This window comes from Oncorhynchus nerka, linkage group LG28 (genome assembly GCF_034236695.1).
Source record: "Oncorhynchus nerka isolate Pitt River linkage group LG28, Oner_Uvic_2.0, whole genome shotgun sequence".
In the NCBI taxonomy this organism is placed as follows: domain Eukaryota; kingdom Metazoa; phylum Chordata; class Actinopteri; order Salmoniformes; family Salmonidae; genus Oncorhynchus; species Oncorhynchus nerka.
In genome coordinates, this window is record NC_088423.1 from 15681032 (window position 1) to 15703360 (window position 22329).

At 49.0% G+C, this 22329-nt stretch overlaps 1 protein-coding gene across 1 annotated transcript; it reads left to right on the plus strand.

Annotated features, from left to right (window-relative positions):
* Positions 1 to 930: 930 nt before the first annotated feature.
* LOC115113829 (histone acetyltransferase p300-like) lies at positions 931 to 22329 on the plus strand. The gene is given in 31 exon segments (XM_065012657.1): positions 931 to 1434; positions 3463 to 4037; positions 5065 to 5238; positions 5406 to 5712; positions 5877 to 5990; positions 6367 to 6600; positions 6983 to 7088; positions 7252 to 7386; positions 8305 to 8422; positions 8701 to 8788; positions 9151 to 9228; positions 9475 to 9557; positions 9793 to 9981; positions 10288 to 10764; positions 11048 to 11468; positions 11638 to 11756; positions 11884 to 12123; positions 12892 to 12980; positions 13545 to 13625; positions 15397 to 15453; positions 15577 to 15654; positions 15745 to 15812; positions 15938 to 16088; positions 16763 to 16909; positions 17031 to 17310; positions 17528 to 17695; positions 17879 to 18040; positions 18250 to 18531; positions 19053 to 19524; positions 19527 to 21251; positions 21254 to 22329. Coding segments are annotated over 31 exon segments (8181 nt in total). The 5' UTR covers positions 931 to 1340; the 3' UTR covers positions 22123 to 22329.

The window sequence follows — 22329 nt, forward strand, 5'->3', positions numbered from 1 at the left end:
CGTGCTCGGTCCTCCTTTTCCTGTAGTCCACAATCATCTCCTTTGTCTTGATCACGTTGAGGGAGAGGTTGTTATCCTGGCACCACACGGCCAGGTCTCTGACCTCCCCCTTATAGGCTGTCTCATTGTTGTCGGTGATCAGGCCTACCACTGTTGTATTGTCAGTAGGGTTGCACATTTTTGGGAAAATTCAGAGTTGGAAACTTTCTGTGGGAATTAACGGGAATATATGGGAATCCAGGGAACAGTCCACATGGGCCTGTTACAGAGGCTACAACCTTACAGAACATTCAGAAAGAAATGTATTGTGTAGCGAGAGATATGACTCGCTGTCATGTTGAATAGGGATATGATAGTGTACATAGCAAAGCGCTACAGAACGTTCAGAAAATGTATATAATAAAACAGAAATGATAAGGTGCCATGTAGAATAGGCCTATTGGGAATCATACCAGTCCTATGTGCATTTATCCAGTATATATAGGCCTGTATGGCTCTGCATTTACTTACATTCTGGACGTTTCAGCAGGCTGCTGAACGTGGCCTGGTATGAGCCAGGGGCTCTAAGGAAGGAAAGAAGAGAGGTGACTGAAAAACCTCCGCATTATAAAGAAGTATTCAAGAGTGTAGTTCTACTAGGTTATATGAAATAAGTTGTTGCATGGTGCAACCATTGACATCCCATTAATGTATTCAAATTCCCATGTCCATAATTTACCACCATGCATGCAGTTGCAATTCTGATTTAACCAGATACATTTGATCATATTTGTACTACATTGCAACATATAGGATACATGTATTGAAATACACACATTTCAACTATTGCATTTTCCAGACCCTGGAGATAACAAGCTATTTATTCTATCCCCAATAAATTGCAGCTGCGCTGGATTTTTTCGCATCACCTCTTTGCCACAGCCGACAAGGGTTTGCTGCCCGACGTTTATGTTCATCTTACGCTAAGGGTGGCATAAATGACGGGTGTAATCATGGAAGATATATATTGGGACAATTTTCTCGCATCAGATGAAGCTATATGAGTTTAGAGGAGAGCCACTACGCGTGTCTCCCTCTCTCTCACACCGAGCCCCCTCCTCCTCCGCTGGCAATTTATAAAGAACAAAAAATTCGACTAGGGAGGGGGTTGATACGCCGAAGCTGAAATCGAGAGGCGAACCCAGGAAAGGAGTATATTGTACACGCGACTTTCCCCCCCTTCGTCCCCCAAAAGGAGGGGGAAAAGTCAGAATTGTGGAATCGAAAAGGAAAATAAGGTTCAAAAGACGTGAAAACGTCTTCCGTTGTGGATACCGTATATCTTTTTAATTCGAAAAAATATGGCCGAGAACGTTCTGGACTCTGGCCCGCCTTCAGCCAAGAGGCCTAAACTATCCTCTCCGGCACTGTCTGTCTCCGCCAGCGATGGAAACGGTAAATGTTTTTTTTATTTGGTTTGTTAGGGTATTATGTGTTATGTTTTTATTTGGTATTTTAAAATGTAAATGTGATTTTTATTCGAAATAGGAAGGGGCCGTAAGATTGCCCCACTGTTTTTGTCGTACTAGCTCTAGCTAGCGACTGTATGTCGGACTTGACTAGTGATAGGCTAGTAATTTCAGTACTACGATGAACGCTGGCTACTACTGTAGCTAGTTACGAATGCGGGGCTTAGATTGATGGCTACTTCGCTGCATGGGTAGTTGGCTACAGCGTATATTTGTCGTTGGTATTTAGGTAATAAATACAGGGAAATATAAATGGTATGTCAGGAACACGGTTAACATTTTAAATGATCCCCGATGTTGACAAGTACTTCTTCATTTTAGGCGACACAGCTAACGTTAGCTTGCTAACTATTTTTAAGTAGCCAACGCGCTAGCTAGTGCTGAAGCATACCGCTTGATCGGTGTGGCAAATGATGGTTGGAAATACGTTTTATAATAAATTAGCAAACTAGATAAGTGGCAATCCATGAAACACAAATGGTCCAACTCGCTCACCAGTAAATTGACTTGCCTAGCCAAGTAGCTAGCTACTTTGCTAACTAGTGAGCTATTTGTAGGTTGCTAACGAGCTATTTAGTCAGCTCGCTAGCTAACTTTCAAAGCGAGTTATGACAAAGCTCATCGCCATACAATGCTAACGCGTTAACTCAAACGCACCAACGAACAGTAAAATTCAACACTGTCTGATGTGTATATACATTTTCCAACAGAGTATTTCATAGTTATCATTAACTATATATATAGATATCGTTAGCTAGTAAACTAATTGTTGAAGTTTCCTTCACCTGGTTACCTGGAAAAGTTACATGTTTCCAATTTAGTACGCTAGCTTCGTTTGATTGCTGGCTAACGTTAATTTCATAGTTAGATAACGTTAGCTACTGCAGCAGGCCCATCCATGTAGCTACCTAGCTAACCGAGTGATTGTTATGCTCAAATTGCCATTGTCAGTTTTTCTGAAGATGTGTGGGAGAGACTGGAGGATCCAGGCCAGCAACCTTATACAAAAAGGTGAACAATTACACGGTTAAGACAAAAAGCCATAGAACGTGGCCACATTATTTACCACTCGGATGTGTTAAAATGGCCTGCAGATGCTCGCTAGTAGTTATGTGAGAAGGCATGTTTGAAATGGGACTTGAAACTGTTCGTACATTTTGTCATTGCAGAGCTACGGCCTCCCATTGTCCATCTGATACGTGCTCAAGTCAGCCACTTGACACAAAATACTTTAAGGGGTCCAAGTTACCCTAATAACAGAAAATAATCCAGTGCATGTACTGCACTTTTGAACCCCCCCACCCCCCCATACTGTTCAGAGAATGCTGTGGCGGTCCAACATATCCAGAATTTTTTTTTGTAGGCCTATATGTAATTTGTAAATTCTCTAGTTGTCATTTTGTGATGAGCAGACTCATCCCTGGGTTGTGTTCAATACTCTGGCACAGCTTTGCATAACGTTGCCCTCTTTTCTCCCGTTTGTTGCCTACTGTTCAGTGACCCTGGTGATGGTCCAGAGGGTCTCTATTAACCTGGCTCTCTGTGTGGTGTTAATGCAGTGTTGAGCCCGGTGTGTGCCCCGTGTGTGTAAACTTGTCTCTGCCGAGCTAAATCACGCTTGAGATCCGGCACAGACAATCTGTGGTCGGCCACTGTGTGTGGGGGTGGGGTTGTGTGTCTGCTTGGGCATCTGCCTTCATTTCAAAGCTTTGGTTTTCCTCATTATACAAATGTAGGTATCTGGTTATGCCAATTAGCCACCTCATTTGATGCAACCATGTCTGAATGCAGTACACTGGATTTGGTTTTGTTAATAATTTGTTATGCTAGCAATGTACCCTAGCACACCTCTCCTTCTCTTATATTCCAATCCCCTCTTCTCTCACTCACAATCCCGTCTTGCTCGTTCTCCCTCATCTCTCCATGTGCTCTCTTTCTCTCCCTCTCTGCACAGATTTCGGCTCGTTGTTTGACCTGGAGCATGACCTCCCGGACGAGCTTATCAACTCCTCAGAGTTGGGCCTGGTCAACGGTGGGGACCTCAGCCAACTGCACACCAGCCTGGGAGGTGGGATGGGCCCAGGGGGAGGGGGTGGCCAGGACGCGGTGGCCAAGCACAAGCAGCTCTCCGAGCTCCTTCGATCAGGCGCTCCACACGCCTCCACCCAGCAGGGCACAGTGGGCAGTACAGGCGGGGCCAGCATGGGCCACCTGGGAAACATGAAGGTGTCCCCTGGGCCCCAGGGCATGGGCCAGCAGCAACACCTCTCACCTCAGCAACAGGCCAGCATGATGCAGCAGCAGGTGGGGATGGTGGGCAGCATGAATCGGGGAATGATGGGGGCCCAGAAGGGCAACGGACAGCAGCAGCAATCCATGATGGGTGGGCAGGTGATGAACGGATCCCCCAGGATGGGCTTCTTGAACCAGGGGATTGGGGGGAACAGTAACCTGCTGGCTGAGACTCTGCAGCAGGGGGCTGGTGGACAGGCTGGACTCAGAGTACAGCAACCTGGAGCAATGAACAAGGTATGTATGGACTCTTCAGACCACAGGAGAGAGATGTTTTTTTTAATTGACCTGTTCTTTATTTTACCAAGGAGGGGAGATTGGTGTCTTTTCCCCCCCACGTAAGCCCCCCTGACCAAGAAAGCTACAAGCGTTACACACAACGTTACTATCCAACAGTTTATTCACACGAAAAGAGAGCAGGCTGAAAGAGCACATTTCAGTACTCCTATTAAGGATGTATTAATCATGGTTTAAAAACGTACAAATTGGAGTTGTAGCGATCAAAAGCTTGGGGTGGTTAAAGGCTATGTCGGGGAGCTGGAAAGACTACAGGAAAGAGCATGGCTGGGATATGGAGGGAGAAAGCTGGGGAGGGAATTTATGCAAATTGATAAAAACGTTCACTTAACCTCAAGTTCTTGGAGAGGTGGAGATGCATGAGCACACACACCAGCGCTGCTTCTTCTGCTTGCTCTTTGGGGTTTTAGGCTCGGTGTCTGTATAAGCACTTTGTGGTAACTGCTGGTGTGATATTTTACTACAAATTGGGAGCCACGTGGAAGCCCTTGATTAATATTTCACATCAGTGGTCGTCTTATTCCAACGTGTCAACATGAAATGTGGGGCAACTGTGGCATGGCGGAGTAGTAATTGGTCTGCCTGTTCTAAGCCATCATTAATGAGTTAATTGAACCCACCAGCGCTACCTGCCGCTAATTGATTAGAAATGAAGTACATTGTCTCTCTTTAGAAGTGGTTGATTTAATTGGTGTGTAAATGGAAGGGAAGTTGATTAGTGGTAAAAAAGCAGCATGATTTAATAATCTCTATGAAAGGCGATGGTGGTTCTTTTAGCGTAGATGCTCTTCACTGTAAGTGGGTAATATCCCCGGGGTTGTGTTCATTTAACAGGGCTACTGTCTGAAATGACACAAATGACTTGAACACTTACATTTTCATACACATTGTTTGGAGCAGCATATAAAAGCTGTAGAAATAATGTCAATTTATTAAACTGTTTTTCTTGCCCCCCAAATCTCCTCAGATGGGTATGATGGGTAACCCGGGCTCCTATGGAGGCCCCTATGGAGGGCAGCAGGCAGGCCTGGGGGGAGCAGGGCTGGGCCCTCCGCTCCAGAACAAAGGCTCCATGCCCAACAGCCTGGCCCAGTTCAGCATGGACAAGAAGAGCCAGCCCATGCAGGGCATGTCTGCCATGGTTAGGAAGTTGGCTAGCTAGTCTCTTTAAGTATTTCTTCTCACTTACCTGTCACAAAGCTTTCTTATGCAGGTGGTGCTACCGTTTGGGTACCATTCAACTGCACTGACCAGCCCTTAACTGACTATCACAGTTCTCTTTTCTCTTCCTCCCCTCTCTATTCCCAGGCCTCCCAGCAGTCCGCTGCAGGTGTGGGCGGTGGAGCCGGAGGCACTGCAGGGATGGTCCCCAACGCCCAGGGAGGCCTAGGGCCCACCGTGTCTGTAGCCGCAGCAGCCGGGGCGCCCCCTACGGCCGACCCTGAGAAGCGCAAGCTTATCCAGCAGCAACTAGTGCTCCTGCTACACGCACACAAGTGCCAGCGGCGGGAGCAAGCCAACGGGGAGGTGCGCCAGTGCAACTTGCCACACTGCCGTACCATGAAGAACGTCCTCAACCACATGACCCACTGCCAGGCCGGCAAGTCTTGCCAAGGTGAGCTGATGAAACACAGAGAAAGACCTGCATGATGGTTCCCTGTCACACCTGAGATGTGTATGATATTCACCATTGTCTGACGTACTCATCACATTAGCCTTTTCTCCCTCCCTCCCTTTTTATTTTCCGCTCTCTGCCCCACCCCCCTCTCTCTTCCCCAGTGGCTCACTGTGCTTCATCCAGACAGATCATCTCTCACTGGAAGAACTGTACACGGCATGACTGTCCGGTCTGCCTGCCACTCAAGAACGCCGGGGACAAGAGGAACCAGCAGTGTGAGTGTCTCTGCCCATCAAACGCTACCCCCCCCCCCCCCCCCCCACACACACACACACACGCACAGCTGGCTCCTGTAATAGTAGTATGTGGTTGTAGTATTCTTATTAGGTTTTAAAGAGCCATCAGGTCTCCACTCTTTAAAATAGTGTGTATGTTTGTATACAAGTGGTCTAGATGCTATGAGCTTTTGTCTTATGATTGAACTCTGCCGTGGACTTCTGGATCTGTTGCCGTATAAATATGTTGTAAGTGACTATATTTTAAACTTCGACAGACCAGTTCCTTGTGTTCCTGACCTCGGTGTTCATAGCATGCGTCCTAGAGGACAGAAGTATTAACACCAATGGATCTGCCCCTCTACTGTCTCTACAGCTCTGCTAGGGGGTGCTGGTGTAGGTCTGGGTAGTTCCCTGGGCTCAGTGCCCGGAGGCCAGCCCAGCACCCCAAACCTCAACCCCCCCAGCCAGATCGACCCCAGCTCCATCGAGAGGGCCTACGCCGCCTTGGGCCTCACTTACCAGGGCCTGCAGAGCCAGCCCAACCAGGCTTCTCTGCCCTCACAGGGCCTGCAGAGCCAACCGGGCATGAGGCCGCTCAATCCCATGGGTAAGCTGTTTAGTTAGTCCAGTCTAATGTATGTTTTTTTTTTTTTTTTACTGGTTTTAATAATTGATGTACCACAGCAACAGTGTGCATGTCCCTCTTGGGGATTGAAGAATGTAACCAGTCAATATCCACAGTAGTAAGGTTATACTGCTGCCCCCCACTTTAATGGGAATTACTCCAGCACGCATATGTTTATCTCTGCACGTTTTGTTTGTCAACATTTGTCAAGTTGGCCTTTTTTTATCAAGTCATTTGCAAATAAAACACACAGGGGAAGTTATTTCTATCATTGACTTGTAAGTAGTGTTTGTTGGTGGCTCTGAGAATAAAAATAAAAAGTTATGTTGAATATTGACTGTGTTAATGTTTCTTACACTGTCAGTGGGTAACCCGATGGGAGTGAATGGAGGTGTGGGTGTTTCACCTCAGAACCAGCAGGCCAGCCTGCTACAGGACACCATGCTACACCTCAACATGAACTCCCAGGGGTGAGTAGCAGACCTGCTTTCAAATATACTTTATAGAATAGTCCCTGAAGTGCAAACCCCACTGACCATACCTGACACTCCAGGCAGGTGCTATCAAACGCTCCAAGTTGTGCTTTTTTGATCAAATACAGTGATGAATTGAACTTTGTTCTCTCTGTTCTAGTCTGATGAGTGATGCGGGCGGGGCGGGTAACATGGGATGCATGCCCACGGCGACCCCACCCTCTGCAGCGGGCATGAGGAAGAGCTGGCACGAGGACATCACCCAGGACCTGAGGAACCACTTGGTGCACAAACTGTAAGTGACTGAGCTGGAATGGAGGAACAAGAGCCTCTGGATGAGGGTTTAACACTCTTATACGGCTAAAGAGTTACAGCCTGTAGTGGGGCGTGTGAGCCTATACCAGAACACACACTACTCTTCTACATTTGCACACTGTACATAGATTTTCCTTTTGTGTTATTGACTGTACGTTTGTTTGTAACTCTGGTTTTTGTCACACTGCTTTGCTTTATCTTGGCCAGGTCACAGTTGTAAATGAAAACTTGTCCTCGCCTGGCCTACCTGGTTAAATAAAGGTGAAATAAAAATAAGTGGGGCGTGTGAGCCTATAGTGGGGCGTGTGAGCCTATAGTGGGGCGTGTGAGTGGGGCGTGTGAGCCTAAAGGGTCTCTAATTTGTGGATAATGAAGACATCCTGCTAAATTTGGTTTAGCAGTGTCTTTCATTTGAATTTGGTTCAATTAGTTGTATACAAGCCAAAAACTAGCCCCCGTTTCAATGCAGCTAATGCCATGTCATAGATGGGTATCCTGTAAGAACACGGAACATTGAATTGCTAGACAAATAGGAAATATGAAGAGAACTATTTGTGGTAAATGTACCAGCCCAGACACTGCAGAACAGGCCGCAGACATTTTCACAGTAAACTCACATCCTCTGGGTTTTCATACAGCGCAGAACGACTATGACAGCACACACTGACCATATTCACCACATCTAAGCACCTCTCCACTGTCTCCCAGCTCAGACACAGCTAGCTAGGTGTGATTGTCGGTTCTCAACACTCTTCCTTGCTGCAGCTCCCCTAGCGTTCCTCTTAAATCATTCTCATTCTCTTTGCACTGAAATGTGATTTGCGTTCTGCTCTCGTTCATATCCCCCCCCACCCCAGTTTCCTTAGTCTCTTGTCTCGCTCTCTCTCTGTGTGTGTAGGGTACAAGCCATCTTCCCGACCCCAGACCCTGCTGCTCTGAAGGACAGGCGGATGGAGAACCTAGTGGCGTATGCTAGGAAGGTGGAGGGGGACATGTACGAGTCTGCCAACAGCAGGGTAAGCTGTTACACTGACTGAGTGAAGACTTTAACTGAGTTCCTGTTGAGAGGGGGGCAACCCTTAGACAATACAAATGTCTGTGGAATACAAATACACTTCAGAATTTCTCTCATTTAGTGTATTTTTCTGTTCCTAGTGTGTTAACTAATTTCCCCCTCTTTCCCTTACGCTGTTCCCCTTTCTCATCATTACCCCTCTTCTATCATCCTAACCTTCATTCATCTCGCTGTCTCCTTCATGCTATCATTTCTCCTTGTATGTCTCTCTCCTCCCAGGCGGAGTACTACCACCTGTTGGCTGAGAAGATCTATAAGATCCAGAAGGAGTTGGAGGAGAAGAGGCGGACGCGGCTCCAAAAGCAGGGTATGTTGGTGGCCACCCCTACAGGGTTTAGGGCCCTGGGCCAGCTGGCATGCCCCCTACAGGGTTTAGGGCCCTGGGCCAGCTGGCATGCCCCCTACAGGGTTTAGGGCCAGCTGGCATGGCCCCTTACAGGGTTTAGGGCCAGCTGGCATGGCCCCTTACAGGGTTTAGGGCCAGCTGGCATGGCCCCTTACAGGGTTTAGGGCCAGCTGGCATGCCCTCACTGCCTCTCACTGAGTGGACAGGATACACATGTAATATCACAAATGGATGTGCATACTGCATTCAGATTCTCAGACAGGACACACGCTCTTTAGAGTGCAACAGTGGCAATCCATTTTTTCACCTCTTCACCCCTACAGATGGTCCCCTCCCTGACCACTCTCTGGTGCGGCCCGGTGGACCCAACCAGATGGTTAATAGGATGCAGAACCCTGCAGGTGAGTCCATGGGGACAGGAGGGGTTGCCAAACATACATTATTGGGCTGTTTTTAGTGGTGTTATACCTTATCGTTTCACTTGAGAGGTTACTACATTTGGCTCATGTTGACAATTTTATTCTGTAACTTTGTTAGTGTGCCTTGAGCCATCCTGGTTACTATGTCCATCGTTATGCAGCATGTTTAGATGCATAAGCACCTAAATACGTTTTCTTTGTGTTCATCCTCATGCTTGTTTTCTTCAGGTATGAACCAGTTCAACCAAATGGGGATGCAGTCTATGGGTCAGAGGTTGACCCCTCCTCTACCCCTCACACCCATCAACCAGGTCAGTACTCTTTAAAAAAAAATATATATGCACTTAATGGCCGTTGTTTTGAAAAGGGCGAATTATACCCAAATACAAAAGTTTGTGTTCAATTGATCTTATTTTGACGCAAGAGGAACCGTATCATGTCATAGCACTGACGTATACATTGATTAAACACATGGAGTAGTCCCTAGTATCAGTGTCTGAATGGACTGAGCTCTGTTCTAAACCAACGTCTGTATCCCCCTTTTAGATGGGCATGGGGAACCCCAGGATGAGCCAGCCCAACGTGGGCCAGAACCAGTACCTGCCCCAGGGACAGTTCCCAGGCTCCGGTCCAGGCCTCGGCACTGGTCAGCCTGGCATGAGCCAGCAAGGCAACCAGGGAGGCATGGCACAGCCTAGTATGACCCAGCAAGGCAACCAGGGAGGCATGGTACAGGTGAGAGAGGTGGGCAAAAGTGGAACTATATGGTCTGTCGCTGCCCTCAATTATGTAGATGCAGGAAATGGAAGAACAGATTGGGTTCTGCTGTTGGTTTTAATTGTGAACCATATCACCAAACCAACTAAACACAATCGCTAAGACATTCCCACACATCTGTACATGCACAAGTGAAACCCTCCTTCCTACACGAGTGTTTCCTCATGTAGGTTCACTGGAGGGATGCCCCGTCATACATAATGTATGTTAACGTCTGAATAATGTATGAACTGTTCATGCTAAATACCTCATCTCTCCTTACAGACTCAGATACCCATTCCTTCCCCTCTCCCCGTCAACAGCCCTCTAGCCGGGCCTGGCTCGGTCGGTGGGGGTAGTGGCGTCCCCTCGGTGGGGCCCATGGGTCCCCAGAGTGTGGGTGGAGGCCCCTTGTCCAACCTGCCCCTGTCCAACAACCCCCAGCAGCCCAACTCCATCCCACACCTCGCGGCCATGCGCCAGAGCTCTCCCTCCCCTGCCCGCAGTCTTACCCCCACACCCCACCAAACGCCACCCAGGCTAGCGGGCTCACAGACCCCCCAGCCCCACACCCCCAACCCGTCTCAGCTGGCCCCCCCAGGCCCTCAGCAGCAGCTAGGGCCCGGCAGCCAGGGGCCAGGCTCCAACAAGCCCATGCAGCAGGGGATGGGGGTGGGGTCCACCACCCCATCGCACCCTGGTCACCCCTCCACAACCCCCAACCCACATGGAGGCCAGCTCCCTCGCACGCCTCGCACTCCGGTGAGATTGACTTAATAGATCATGTAGAAAAGTACAGCTATATCTCCAACATGTGGTATGAATAGTACATAGATTCAGTACCAGTTTTACAAAAGTAATCACAACATTGACATACAGCTGCAAAATGGAAGAGTTAACAGCCAATGTACTAATGATTTGTTTTGGAACTTCCTCTCACCCACCTTACAGCACTCAGTTGCCTGTCAATTTCCTCACCTTCACTAACTCCCATGGGGGTTGTTGCATTCTCTTGTGATATCAATTATTTTCTAACCCCCCCCAGATGTCCCAGAAGGGGGGCTTCCAGCCCCAGGACGGTCAGGCTCTGACCCCAGCGTCGGTCAGCAGTGTGGACACAGCCTCCCAGCAGGCCTCCCATTCGGATGCCTCGGCCTCCGTGGACCCCAAGACGGAGGTCAAGCAGCAGCAGGATGAGGAGGACGACGGGGAGGAAGGCTGCTCCAAGGGGGGGAAGTTATCCAACGTCAAGATGGAGAACAAACCCATCAAAATGGAGGGGGTGAAGAAAGAAGAGTGTGGGGGCAAAGGTCTTCCCATGGAAACGTCATCATTGGTGGGGGTAAAGAGTGAAGACAGGGTGAAGACTGAAGACCGGAAGCCGGAGGTGAAGAAGGAGCCAAAAGAGGAAGAGAAGGGATCCGAGTCCCCTGGTACACCGTCTGGTGCCCAGAACAAGAGGAAGAGTAAGGACTGTGTTTTGTGATAGCATATGTACTGAGTTGTTTCTATAACCACACAGTATGTTCCTGCTTCTAAAAATGTATGCCGTTATCCGTTTCTGAATCCGACTTGAACCCTAACCTGTCTCTCTACCCCTCTCCTTCCCCCTCTACTCTTTTCACCTCTTCTCAGTCTTTAAGCCAGAGGAGCTGCGCCAGGCCCTCATACCCACCCTGGAATCTCTATACAGACAGGACCCAGAGTCTCTGCCCTTCAGACAGCCTGTCGACCCTCACCTACTGGGCATACCTGTATGTACTGCATATTCGCACGGTTTCAGTTAATGCTCCACCAAAAATGTGCTTTTTACATGTGAAGCTAGCCAAACCAATTTCCCATCTGTGGAATAATAAAGGAACCTAAACTCTCCCTCCCCAGGACTACTTTGACATAGTGAAGACCCCCATGGACCTGTCCACTATAAAGCGGAAGCTTGACACGGGTCAGTACCAGGAACCCTGGCAGTATGTGGATGACATCTGGGTCATGTTAAACAATGCCTGGCTATACAACCGCAAGACGTCCCGCGTCTACAAGTACTGCTCCAAGCTGGCCGAGGTGTTCGAGGCTGAGATAGACCCCGTCATGGTCAACCTGGGCTACTGCTGTGGCCGGAAGGTGAAATGGGAGTGTGATGCGGGGGGGTTATGTGTTTGTGGTTGGTTACTAGGGTGTGTGACGTACAGTGTCAGGCTAGATGTGGCTATTACGTCGTTAGTTTCACATCCCATTCTGTGCATGGAGACGAGGCTTGGCTAATTTCAGCGTTTGCATAACACACCGCCATATTAACGTTCAACACTTTTTCTAATTTTGAGCATAACCTTGCAGCTATTTCTGACTTTGCTCTTGAATGGGCTAAGCAAAGTGGTCAACAGGGATGACTTGAGCGTCTCCGTTTTTGAAAACAAGGTGTGGCGGTCGGGGCTCAGCCCCATACAGCTCTTGTCTTGTACTGTGACAGTGAGCCTGAAGGTCCATGTGAGCCAGGACTGACCCATTCCTCTGACCCATGATGACGCCAAAACATTTTTCTATTGCTTTGGGCAGAGGCTGTATATAGCCTGTCCTCTTGGGTCTAATGGTGCTCATGATCATGTTTCCCTGGTCGCATGGTCTGGTAAAACTCCTGGCAATGTGTAACAAAAATCAGATTTGTAATTAGCCATCTCTTTTCATTCTCCTTGCTCCAATCTTTTTGTTACTACTTACATTTGTAAAATGGGTAGCACTTTTTTTTTAAACCTATACTGAAAAGCTCTGTACAAATATTATATTCCTCCTGGTATTGAAGGGCCAAACTATTTTGAAAATGTAGTTTGGGTTTAAGTGTTCATTTATCGTCTATCTTTCTCTTTCCTGTCTTCCTTTCTTCTCCTCCCTCAGTTGGAGTTTTCTCCCCAGACGTTGTGCTGCTATGGGAAGCAGCTGTGCACTATACCCCGGGACGCTGCCTACTTCAGCTACCAGAACAGGTATGGGGAGGAATCTGAGTGACACACACGGTGATCAATAGAATAACTTTTCTATGTTGAATTGTGTTTCTATGGAAATAAATGGTTTGCCACTTCATTTTCATATCTGTTCAGTGTCTGCATTGTCCCATGTTTCCCCTCCTTCCCCCTCCAGTTGATTCTGTCGCTGCTGTGGTGGTTTTGCTCATCTTCTCATGTCCAAATGCTAATCTGTGCTTTGCCTCGGCCTTCTGCTCTGTTGTCTTGTCCTCCCTCTCCTCACCATCCAACCCTTTCGGTCCTCTCCCCCTGTCGTCAATGCCTGTGCCATCTGCATTGGCTTGCTTTTGTCTGATCCAATCATGCACCTCCAACCCCCCCCCCCCCTTCAATCCTGAATCATGATTGGCTGTTCTGACGACGACCCCTGCCCCGCCCACTCTGCGCTCCTCCTGCGTGCTTGCTCCCGCCCTGTCCTGCCATGCCTTGCCCTGATTGGTGGCTGCCTCCCCGTGCCTTCTCTGTGATTGGCTGTGCTGTTGGGGAACGGTGTAGTTCACCAAAATTTGGGCTTCTTGCTGACAGGTACCACTTCTGTGAGAAGTGCTTCAACGAAATCCAGGGGGACAACGTGTCCCTAGGAGACGACCCCTCCCAGCCTCCGACGTGAGTAGAACGTTACCCTCTAGCCTTCCCTCAACTTGTCTTTTAGTTTTAACGTAAATTTGATTTTATATTTAGGCTTTTATTATTTGACTCCTCATATGCCAAGCTTCTCCCTCATATCTGCTTAAAGTACCTCCATTTGCTGTTATTGGTAATATTTTGTGAATGTCTCCCTTCCATTTCTATGTTTTCTGTGGTATTCTGTCTTCTGCAGTAGGTGATTGGTTTTATTGTACATCTGTACTGCTGCTGTTAGTGTTTGTCTCACCTCTCAGACGGGTCTTCCTCTATAGCCCTACATCTGTTTTGCAGCATCTCTTTTTAGTAAATCACGATTGGGATGAAAACACGACGTATTTAAAAATCTGGCCAGGATATCTGGCAGGTTTCATGAGTCTTATACTTTCTATATGAAATGTTTGACGAGGGCACAGCCAGAGAATCAAATGCTCCCACCTTGTGGTGATTTTAGAATTTGATGTATTTATTTAACGGTTGGGGGAGGGGGGAGAGGGTTGGGAAATCCTGTAAAGGTTAGACCAGTGGTTTTCATCCTGTGTGCTTTGGCACAGTGGTGTTCCTTGAGGAGTGCTCATTTGTGCCGTGAACCCTTTCTTAATTAATAAAAATAATAATAATTGCACTCATTTGTAAACGTGACCTGTTGAATTTAGACTTGGGAGCACCAGTGGCTCTCAGATAAATACATTGAATAGCACTTTGTTACATCTGTATTGTCGTTTCCAGTCTGGTGTGCTCAGGCTGTTACATCTGTATTGTCGTTTCCAGTCTGGTGTGCTCAGGCTGTTACATCTGTAATGTCGTTTCCAGTCTGGTGTGCTCAGGCTGTTACATTTGTATCATTTGAGGGGCACTCATCACGAGCAAAGTCGTTTGACTTTGCCAGTGAGAACCATTTAGCCCAGGCACTTTACAGCGAAGTTACACATGCACACAAGCATGGCTTTTGTGTTTGTGGTTTACCTTTACAATGCAGAAAAACACTTTCCTCTAGCTCAAACGTTCAAAACTAAATACCTTATTTTTTTTATATATATTTTTTTATCATGAGTAAGGAGCTGTGGCAATAGTTAAACAAAAAATAGAAATAAAAGATGTTCCATATACACCTCTCATTGTGCACAAATGTCTTTACATCCCTGTTAATGAGCGTTTCTCCTTTGCCAAGATAATCCATCCACCTGACAGGTGTGGCATATCAAGAAGCTGATTAAACAGCATAATTATTACACAGGTGCACTTTGCTGGAGACAAGAAGGCCACTCTAGAATGTTAATATCTGTACTATAAGCTGCCTCCAACATCGTTTCAGAGAATTTGCCAGCAGCAGTTTGCTGATGGTGGGGTTATGGTATGGGCAGGCGTAATCTACGGATAACTAACACAATTGCATTTTATCGATTGGGAATTTGAATGCGCAAAAATACCATGATGAGATTCTGAGGCCCTTTTTTTGTGATTTAAAAAATAAATAATTAAGGTATCTTTCACCAACAGATGCATATCTGTATTCCCAGTCATGTGAAATCAATAGATTAGGACCTAATGAATTTATTTCAATTGACTGATTTCCTCATGAACTCTTACTCAATAAAATCTTTCAAAGAAGGTTGGGAACCACCTAGGCTGTGGTTCATCCATCTTAACTTTTTCCATTTTCATAAATAAAATAAAAACATGAGGCTTTTGACTGGGTGTGGCCTGGTTGCGGACGTTGACTGGGGGTGGCATTTCTTCTTTCTCACTTCAGTTCCATCGGTAAAGATCAGTTTGAGAAGAAGAAGAATGACACATTGGACCCTGAATTGTAAGTTCACCATTAGAAGTAAATATCTTGAGTAATTGCATTCATGTTGTGATTGCATTGTGAGCGCAATGTAGTTGTGCAGTTGTAAGTAGTCGCAGTGATTGATTTGGTTCCTCTCTGCAGGCTTGTGGAATGTATGGACTGTGGACGTAAGATGCACCAGATCTGTGTCCTGCACAACGACACGATCTGGCCGTTAGGGTAAGTCTGTGTGTGCCCTGTAACCTAGGAAAGGTGAGGCAGTTTGTGTTTAAGAGTCTTGTTTCTCTAATGAACTCTTTCTCCTACCAGTTTTAATTGTGATGGCTGCTTAAAGAAGTTGAATAAGACACGTAGAGAGAACAAGTATGCCGCCAAAAGTAAGTACCAATGTCTTTATCAAAAAATCATCGAAATATCACTTACCCGTGTCCATTTTGATGTAGTTCATCCCTCTTTACCTAGCTTACTTGTAACTAAACTAAGCTCATCTCCCTTCCTCTAGGGTTGCCCCACACTAAGCTGGGCTGTTATTTGGAGACGAGGGTGAATGACTTCCTGAAACGTCAGAGCCACCCTGAGTCGGGTGACGTCACCATCCGAGTCGTCCACGTCTCTGACAAGGTGGTGGAGGTCAAACCAGGCATGAAGTCCAGGTAAGGGACAGGCACCATGGTGGAGGGGGGGGTGTTACCCTGAAGAAATGGAACAAGAGAAAGGGATAACGGTAGTGGTGGAACAAGTGAGGTTAATGTAGTAATTTGCTGAAGCCAAAATCAGCCCATAGCCACTACCCCCTAGGCACTTTTGTACATCTGAGAGGATTGGATAACTCAAATTCTGAGAGAAAAGGGTTTTCCCCCATAGAATTGTTAGTTGGAGAAACAGTAACTCTCTGAATGGTGAAGTTCTGAAGATATTGGTATGCAGGGTTGGGTAGTAACTGATCACATGTTATCTGATTACAAAAAAGTGAACTGTAATTAGTTAAAAGCAACAATATTGCAGTTATATTAGACACTTTTGAATTCAGAAAGGATGTTTGAGAACAAATGCATTGACATCTTCCTGTTTTCTCAATGAAATTCAATTAAACATTGAAGGCGTACATTTTAAGTTTGTTCCACCTGAGAGTCAGATCACAAGTCGCAATCCTTTTCCCCTTCTAATGCATCTTAAGGGGACAGTAATCTAAAAGTAATGAAGTAATCAGGTTACGTTACTGATGACCGTAACTAGTTACTAACGGATTACATTTAGAAAGTAACCTACCTAACCCTGTTGCGATGCATGCATCAGTTGTCTCACTCGTCACTTGTCGTGTCTCCAGGTTTGTGGACACTGGGGAGATGTGTGAGTCGTTCCCATATAGAACGAAAGCCCTGTTTGCCTTTGAGGACATCGATGGCGCTGACGTCTGCTTCTTCGGCATGCATGTACAGGAGTATGGCTCGGACTGCCCTCCTCCCAATCAGAGGTAATGGTTCTGTTAAGGGTCCATTTTATCTTAACTCAGTTGGGAGCAGTTATATGTACATGCATCAAAGGACTTGACCTCATCTTTAATCTTTCTCTCTCTGCCTACTTGTCTACCCCAGACGCGTGTACATCTCGTACCTGGACAGTGTTCACTTCTTCCAGCCTCGTTCTTTGAGGACGGGCGTCTACCATGAGATTCTCATTGGCTACCTGGAGTATGTCAAGAAGCTGGGGTACACGACGGGTCACATCTGGGCGTGCCCACCTAGTGAAGGGGACGACTACATCTTCCACTGTCACCCTATGGACCAGAAGATCCCCAAGCCCAAGAGGCTACAGGAGTGGTATAGGAAGATGCTGGACAAGGCTGTGGCGGAGCGCATAGTGCACGACTTCAAGGTAAGAGTCTTGAGGAAGGCTTGAGGGTTCCATGCAGGGACAGAGTTCGAATTTTAAATGGCTTCATCCACAAGTGGAGGGGTTGAGTGCACAAGGACAGAGTCATGGATTGGCTTCTGAGAAGGAGCACAATTTTTATCACTGCTCATGTTTTGGTGTTATGCATTTGTTACATAAAGCAGGACGAGTGGAGGTTTAATCTCTCTCCCTCTCTCAGGACATCTTCAAGCAGGCCACGGAGGACCGTCTGACCAGTGCCAAGGAGCTGCCGTACTTTGAGGGGGACTTCTGGCCCAACGTGCTAGAGGAGAGCATCAAGGAGCTGGAGCAGGAGGAGGAAGAGAGGAAGAGAGAGGAAAACAGTACTTCCAACGAGAGCGTAGATGTAAGTGGGATAGGTATTTACTACAAGGTACATTGCTGTGTGTTCGTATGGGTCTTTTGATCTCTTTCAATGTGATTCAATTTGAACTTTTAAATACAAAATGTTAAATTGATGCTTGTATGAACTGCATTTCTACATTTGATCTAAATCAAAAAGTGGTACTACTGTGTAATTCACCTCCAGGCCACGAAGGGCGACAGCAAGAACGCCAAGAAGAAGAACAGCAAGAAGACTTCTAAGAATAAGAGCAGTATGAGCAGAGCCAATAAGAAGAAGCCAGGCTTGCCCAACGTGTCCAATGACCTCTCTCAGAAACTCTACGCCAGCATGGAGAAGCACAAAGAGGTAGGAGGAAGAGACCATCGAATGTTTTTAATATATTTCTGAACATAAGTTACAAACATTAGGTAGTAAATCAGACTCCCTTGGAGTAAATTGGTGAGAATCAGATTTTAGGACCGTCTGAACGAGTCACTTTCGCAAACCCAAAACTACTTTCCACTAAGACAGTATCTTCTCACTCTTCTCTGTGTTAACCCTTCTCTCCTTGCCAGGTATTCTTTGTGATCCGTCTGATAGCAGCACCCATGTCTAACACGCTGGGCCCCATTACGGACCCCGACGGCCTGATGGCCTGCGACCTGATGGATGGGCGCGACGCCTTCCTCACCCTGGCCCGGGACAAACACTTGGAGTTCAGCTCGCTGCGCAGGTCCAAGTGGAGCTCCATGTGCATGCTGGTGGAGCTCCACAACCAGAGCCAGGACCGCTTCGTCTACACCTGCAATGAGTGCAAGGGCCATGTGGAGACACGCTACCACTGCACCGTCTGCGAGGTGAGGGGCTGGTGGAGGGTTAGAAGGGGAGGAGGAAAGAAGAGGGGATGGGTAAAGCTGGGATGATGCCTTCCTCTTTTTTAAAAATGTTTTATTTCCTAAAACCAATTCGATGCCCTGTCCCTGTTTCACTGCCTCTCCCATGTGCATACTAATTAGTTGGAGAGATAAGCGCAAGCATATGTCCATTGTACCACATTTACACATTGCAATTGTGGAAAAAGCACTGTTTTTAAAGCAACTACCATTATCAAAGAGAGGAGAGTAAGTTTTCAGGGTATAACATTTTATTTCTCATCCAATATTGAGCAAATGGCACCAGCACTTTACATATGATTGTGAAGCCTAATGTGGTTGAGATGATGCACCTGCGGAGAGTTTCACGCCATTCTTATAGAATACATCAAGTAGCCTAGGGCTACAGGACATTAAAACTAGAATCCTTAGTTGCTACATACATTTTTGAACTTATAACGTGTGGAGTAGTAACCAACACATGCTTTCTCCCCTCTCTGTCCCAGGACTATGACCTGTGCATCACCTGCTACAATACTAAGGGCCACATCCACAAGATGGAGAAGCTGGGTCTGGGCCTGGACGACGAGAGCAACAACGCAGCCTCCTCGTCCATTGCCAACCCCGGGGACTCGCGGCGCCTCAGCATCCAGCGCTGCATCCAGTCTCTGGTCCACGCCTGCCAGTGTCGCAATGCCAACTGCAGCCTGCCGTCCTGCCAGAAGATGAAGCGTGTGGTGCAGCACACCAAAGGTTGCAAGCGCAAGACCAACGGCGGCTGCCCCATCTGCAAGCAGCTCATCGCTCTCTGCTGCTACCATGCCAAGCACTGCCAGGAGAACAAGTGTCCCGTACCGTTCTGTCTGAACATCAAGCACAAGCTGAGGCAGCAGCAGCTCCAGCATCGGCTACAGCAGGCCCAGATGCTGCGGAGGAGGATGGCCAGCATGCAGAGGGTGGGTCAGCCACCTCCGGGACCGGGGGAAACGGTGGACTACCATCTCCGGGAAACAACGGCACCACAGGGCCCAGCACCCCCATGTCTGTGGGCACGCAGCCCCCCACGCCTCAGACCCCCACCCAGGGGAACATGCCCCAGCAGGGGATGGGCCAGGGCCCCCCAGGGCAGCAGCAGGGCAGCATACCCCAGCAGCACCACATGCAGCACCAGTTCCAGCAACAGATGCAGGGGGGAGGGGGAATGATTAACTCTCCTCAGCAGCAACAGATGGTCCAACAACAGCTCCAACAGCAGCAACAGGGCCAGTCTCCAAATGTCCAGCAGATGCAGCACCCAGGAGGTCTGCCCCCCTACACCCCCAGACCTCCAGGAGCCTCGCCCCTCCACCAGTCCCTGGGTAAACCTGGTCTGGGCCCAGCCACCCCTCCACAGCAGCAGACCAACCCTAGCCAGGGTTCCATGCCCCAGGGGCCGCAGCAGCAGGGGCCTCCTCCGGCAGCGGTGGAGATAGCGTTGAAGATTCAGCGTGTGGCAGAGACCCAGCGTCAGATGGCCCAGGCCCAGATCCTCCAAAGGCAGCAGGCAGCCCAGGGTGGAGGCATGATCCCCCCTCACCACCAGAACCCCCAGGCCCAGATGCAGAGCATGGCCCACCCAGGAGCAGGCATGGTAGGGCCCCAGGGCCAGGGTCTGGCAGGGAGGACCCTGATGGAGCAGCAGGGGATGGTGGTGGGGCCAGGAGGCATGCAGCAGCAGTCCCAGATCCCCCCTCAGGTTCAGCTCCAGCAGCAGGCCCGACTTCAGAACCCCAACCAACAGCAGTGGGGAGGCCCTGGTGGGATGACTCCCCAGCAGAGGCAAGGCATGATGGGACAGATGGGTCACCTGACACTGCAGCAACAGCAGCAGCTTGCCCAGCAACAGCAGCAGCGGCAGCTTGCCCAGCAACAACAGCAGCAGCAACAACAGCAAGGTCAGCCCCAGCAACAACAACAGCAGGCAGGGCAAGGGGGGTTAATGGGGTTGATGGGAGTTCAAGGTGGCGTGGCTGGGGCGGCGGCGGCAATGGTGGGGACAGGGAACCTCCCCCAGGCAGCTCTACAGGACCTCCTGCGTACCCTCCGCTCTCCCAGCTCCCCCGGCCAGCAGCAACAGGTCCTCAACATCCTCCGCTCCAACCCCCTCCTCATGGCTGCTTTCATCAAGCAGCGAGCCGCCCGATACCAGGGAGGTCCAGGGGTGCCTGGGGCACCGGGAGGAGGCCCCGGAGGGGGGCCTGGAGGTGTGCGGTTCCAGGGGGCCCCTGGTGGGGTAGGAGTTGGGCCTGGTGGTAACCAGGTTGTTATGGATGGTCAGCAGGTCAACGTAAATCCTGGAGCGGCCCAGGCAGGTATGAACATGGGCCAGGGAGGAGGAAATATACCCACTATGGCTCAGCTACAGCAGTTGCAGCAGCAGCAACTGCAGCAGCAGCTGCAACAGCAGCAGCAACAACAACAGCAACAACAGCAGCAACAACAGCAGCAGCAACAGCTGCAGCGCCCCCTCTTGCCTGGGAGTTTGCAGCAACAGCAGCAAATGGCAGTGCAACAACCGCAGCAACAACAAGGCGGTATGCCAGGCCAAGGCACCCCAATGTCCAACATGACTCCCCAGTTCAGAGAGATTCTGATGCGAAGGCACCTGCAGCAACAGCAGCAGCAACAACAACAACAGATGAGTAACAATGGTCAGTTCCAGCAGCCCCCCAACAGCAGGGTCAGGGCCAGCAGGGCTTCATGCAGCAGGGCCAGCCTGGTCAACCTGGCCAGACCCAGTCTGGGGGGGGAGGGCCGCAGCAGGGGGGAGGGCAGGGACCCCAACCGGGTCCCGGGCAGGGCCAGCAAGGGCAGGGCTACCCTGGAACCATGTCTCAGCAGGTAGCCACAGCCCTGCAACAGAGGCTGCAGCACCAGATGCAGATGCAGCAGATGCAGCAACAGGATGGTGGGGGTGCGGGGCCTGGGCAGCTCCAACAGGGGCAGCAGGTTCCCCAACAAGGCCAAGGTGGTCCCCCCCAGCCCCAGTCCTCCCATGCCATTCTCCAGCAGGCCCTCCACCAGAGACTCCTCCAGCAGCAGCACCTAGGAGGGGGCTCGCCTGCCCAGCACGGCAGTCCTATGAGCCCCCAGCAGCAGATGGCCCAGTCCCCACACCCCCACCTCCAGGGCCAGGCTCTGGGCGGTCAATCTCTCAGTAACCAGGTGCGTTCTCCTCAGCCTTCCCCTCGGCCACAGTCCCAGCCACCCCACTCCAGCCCCTCGCCACGCATGCAACCCCAGCCCTCCCCTCACCGCATCTCCCCCCAGAACCAGACAGGCTCCCCACACCCAGGTCACCTCTCCCAGCACCACCCTGGCATGGTGGCCTCCCAAAACCCACAACAACAATTGTCACAGCAACAACAACAGACTAACTCTGGGGACCCGGGTACATTTGGTTCGGACCCAAGTGCTATGATGTCCCAGATAAGTGGGATGGGGGGTTTGCATGGCCCAGGGCAATCGGACATGTTGGGTAATAACAACCAGGACCTGGGGACGAACATTAACCACAACAGTTTAGACATTATGTAACCTACTACTACGTCTGTCTCAGTGGTCTGAAGAACTGCCTTCATGGGTCTTGCTGGGATTAAATGGAAGGGGGATGGCAGTTTTAAAAGGTATTTTTATTTAATATTTTTCTGATGTATAAATGAAAAGAACTTAACTTCCTATGGGAGATGCAACATTTTAAATCTACAAGTCAATAAATGAATAAATTAAACGAATGGTAAGTTA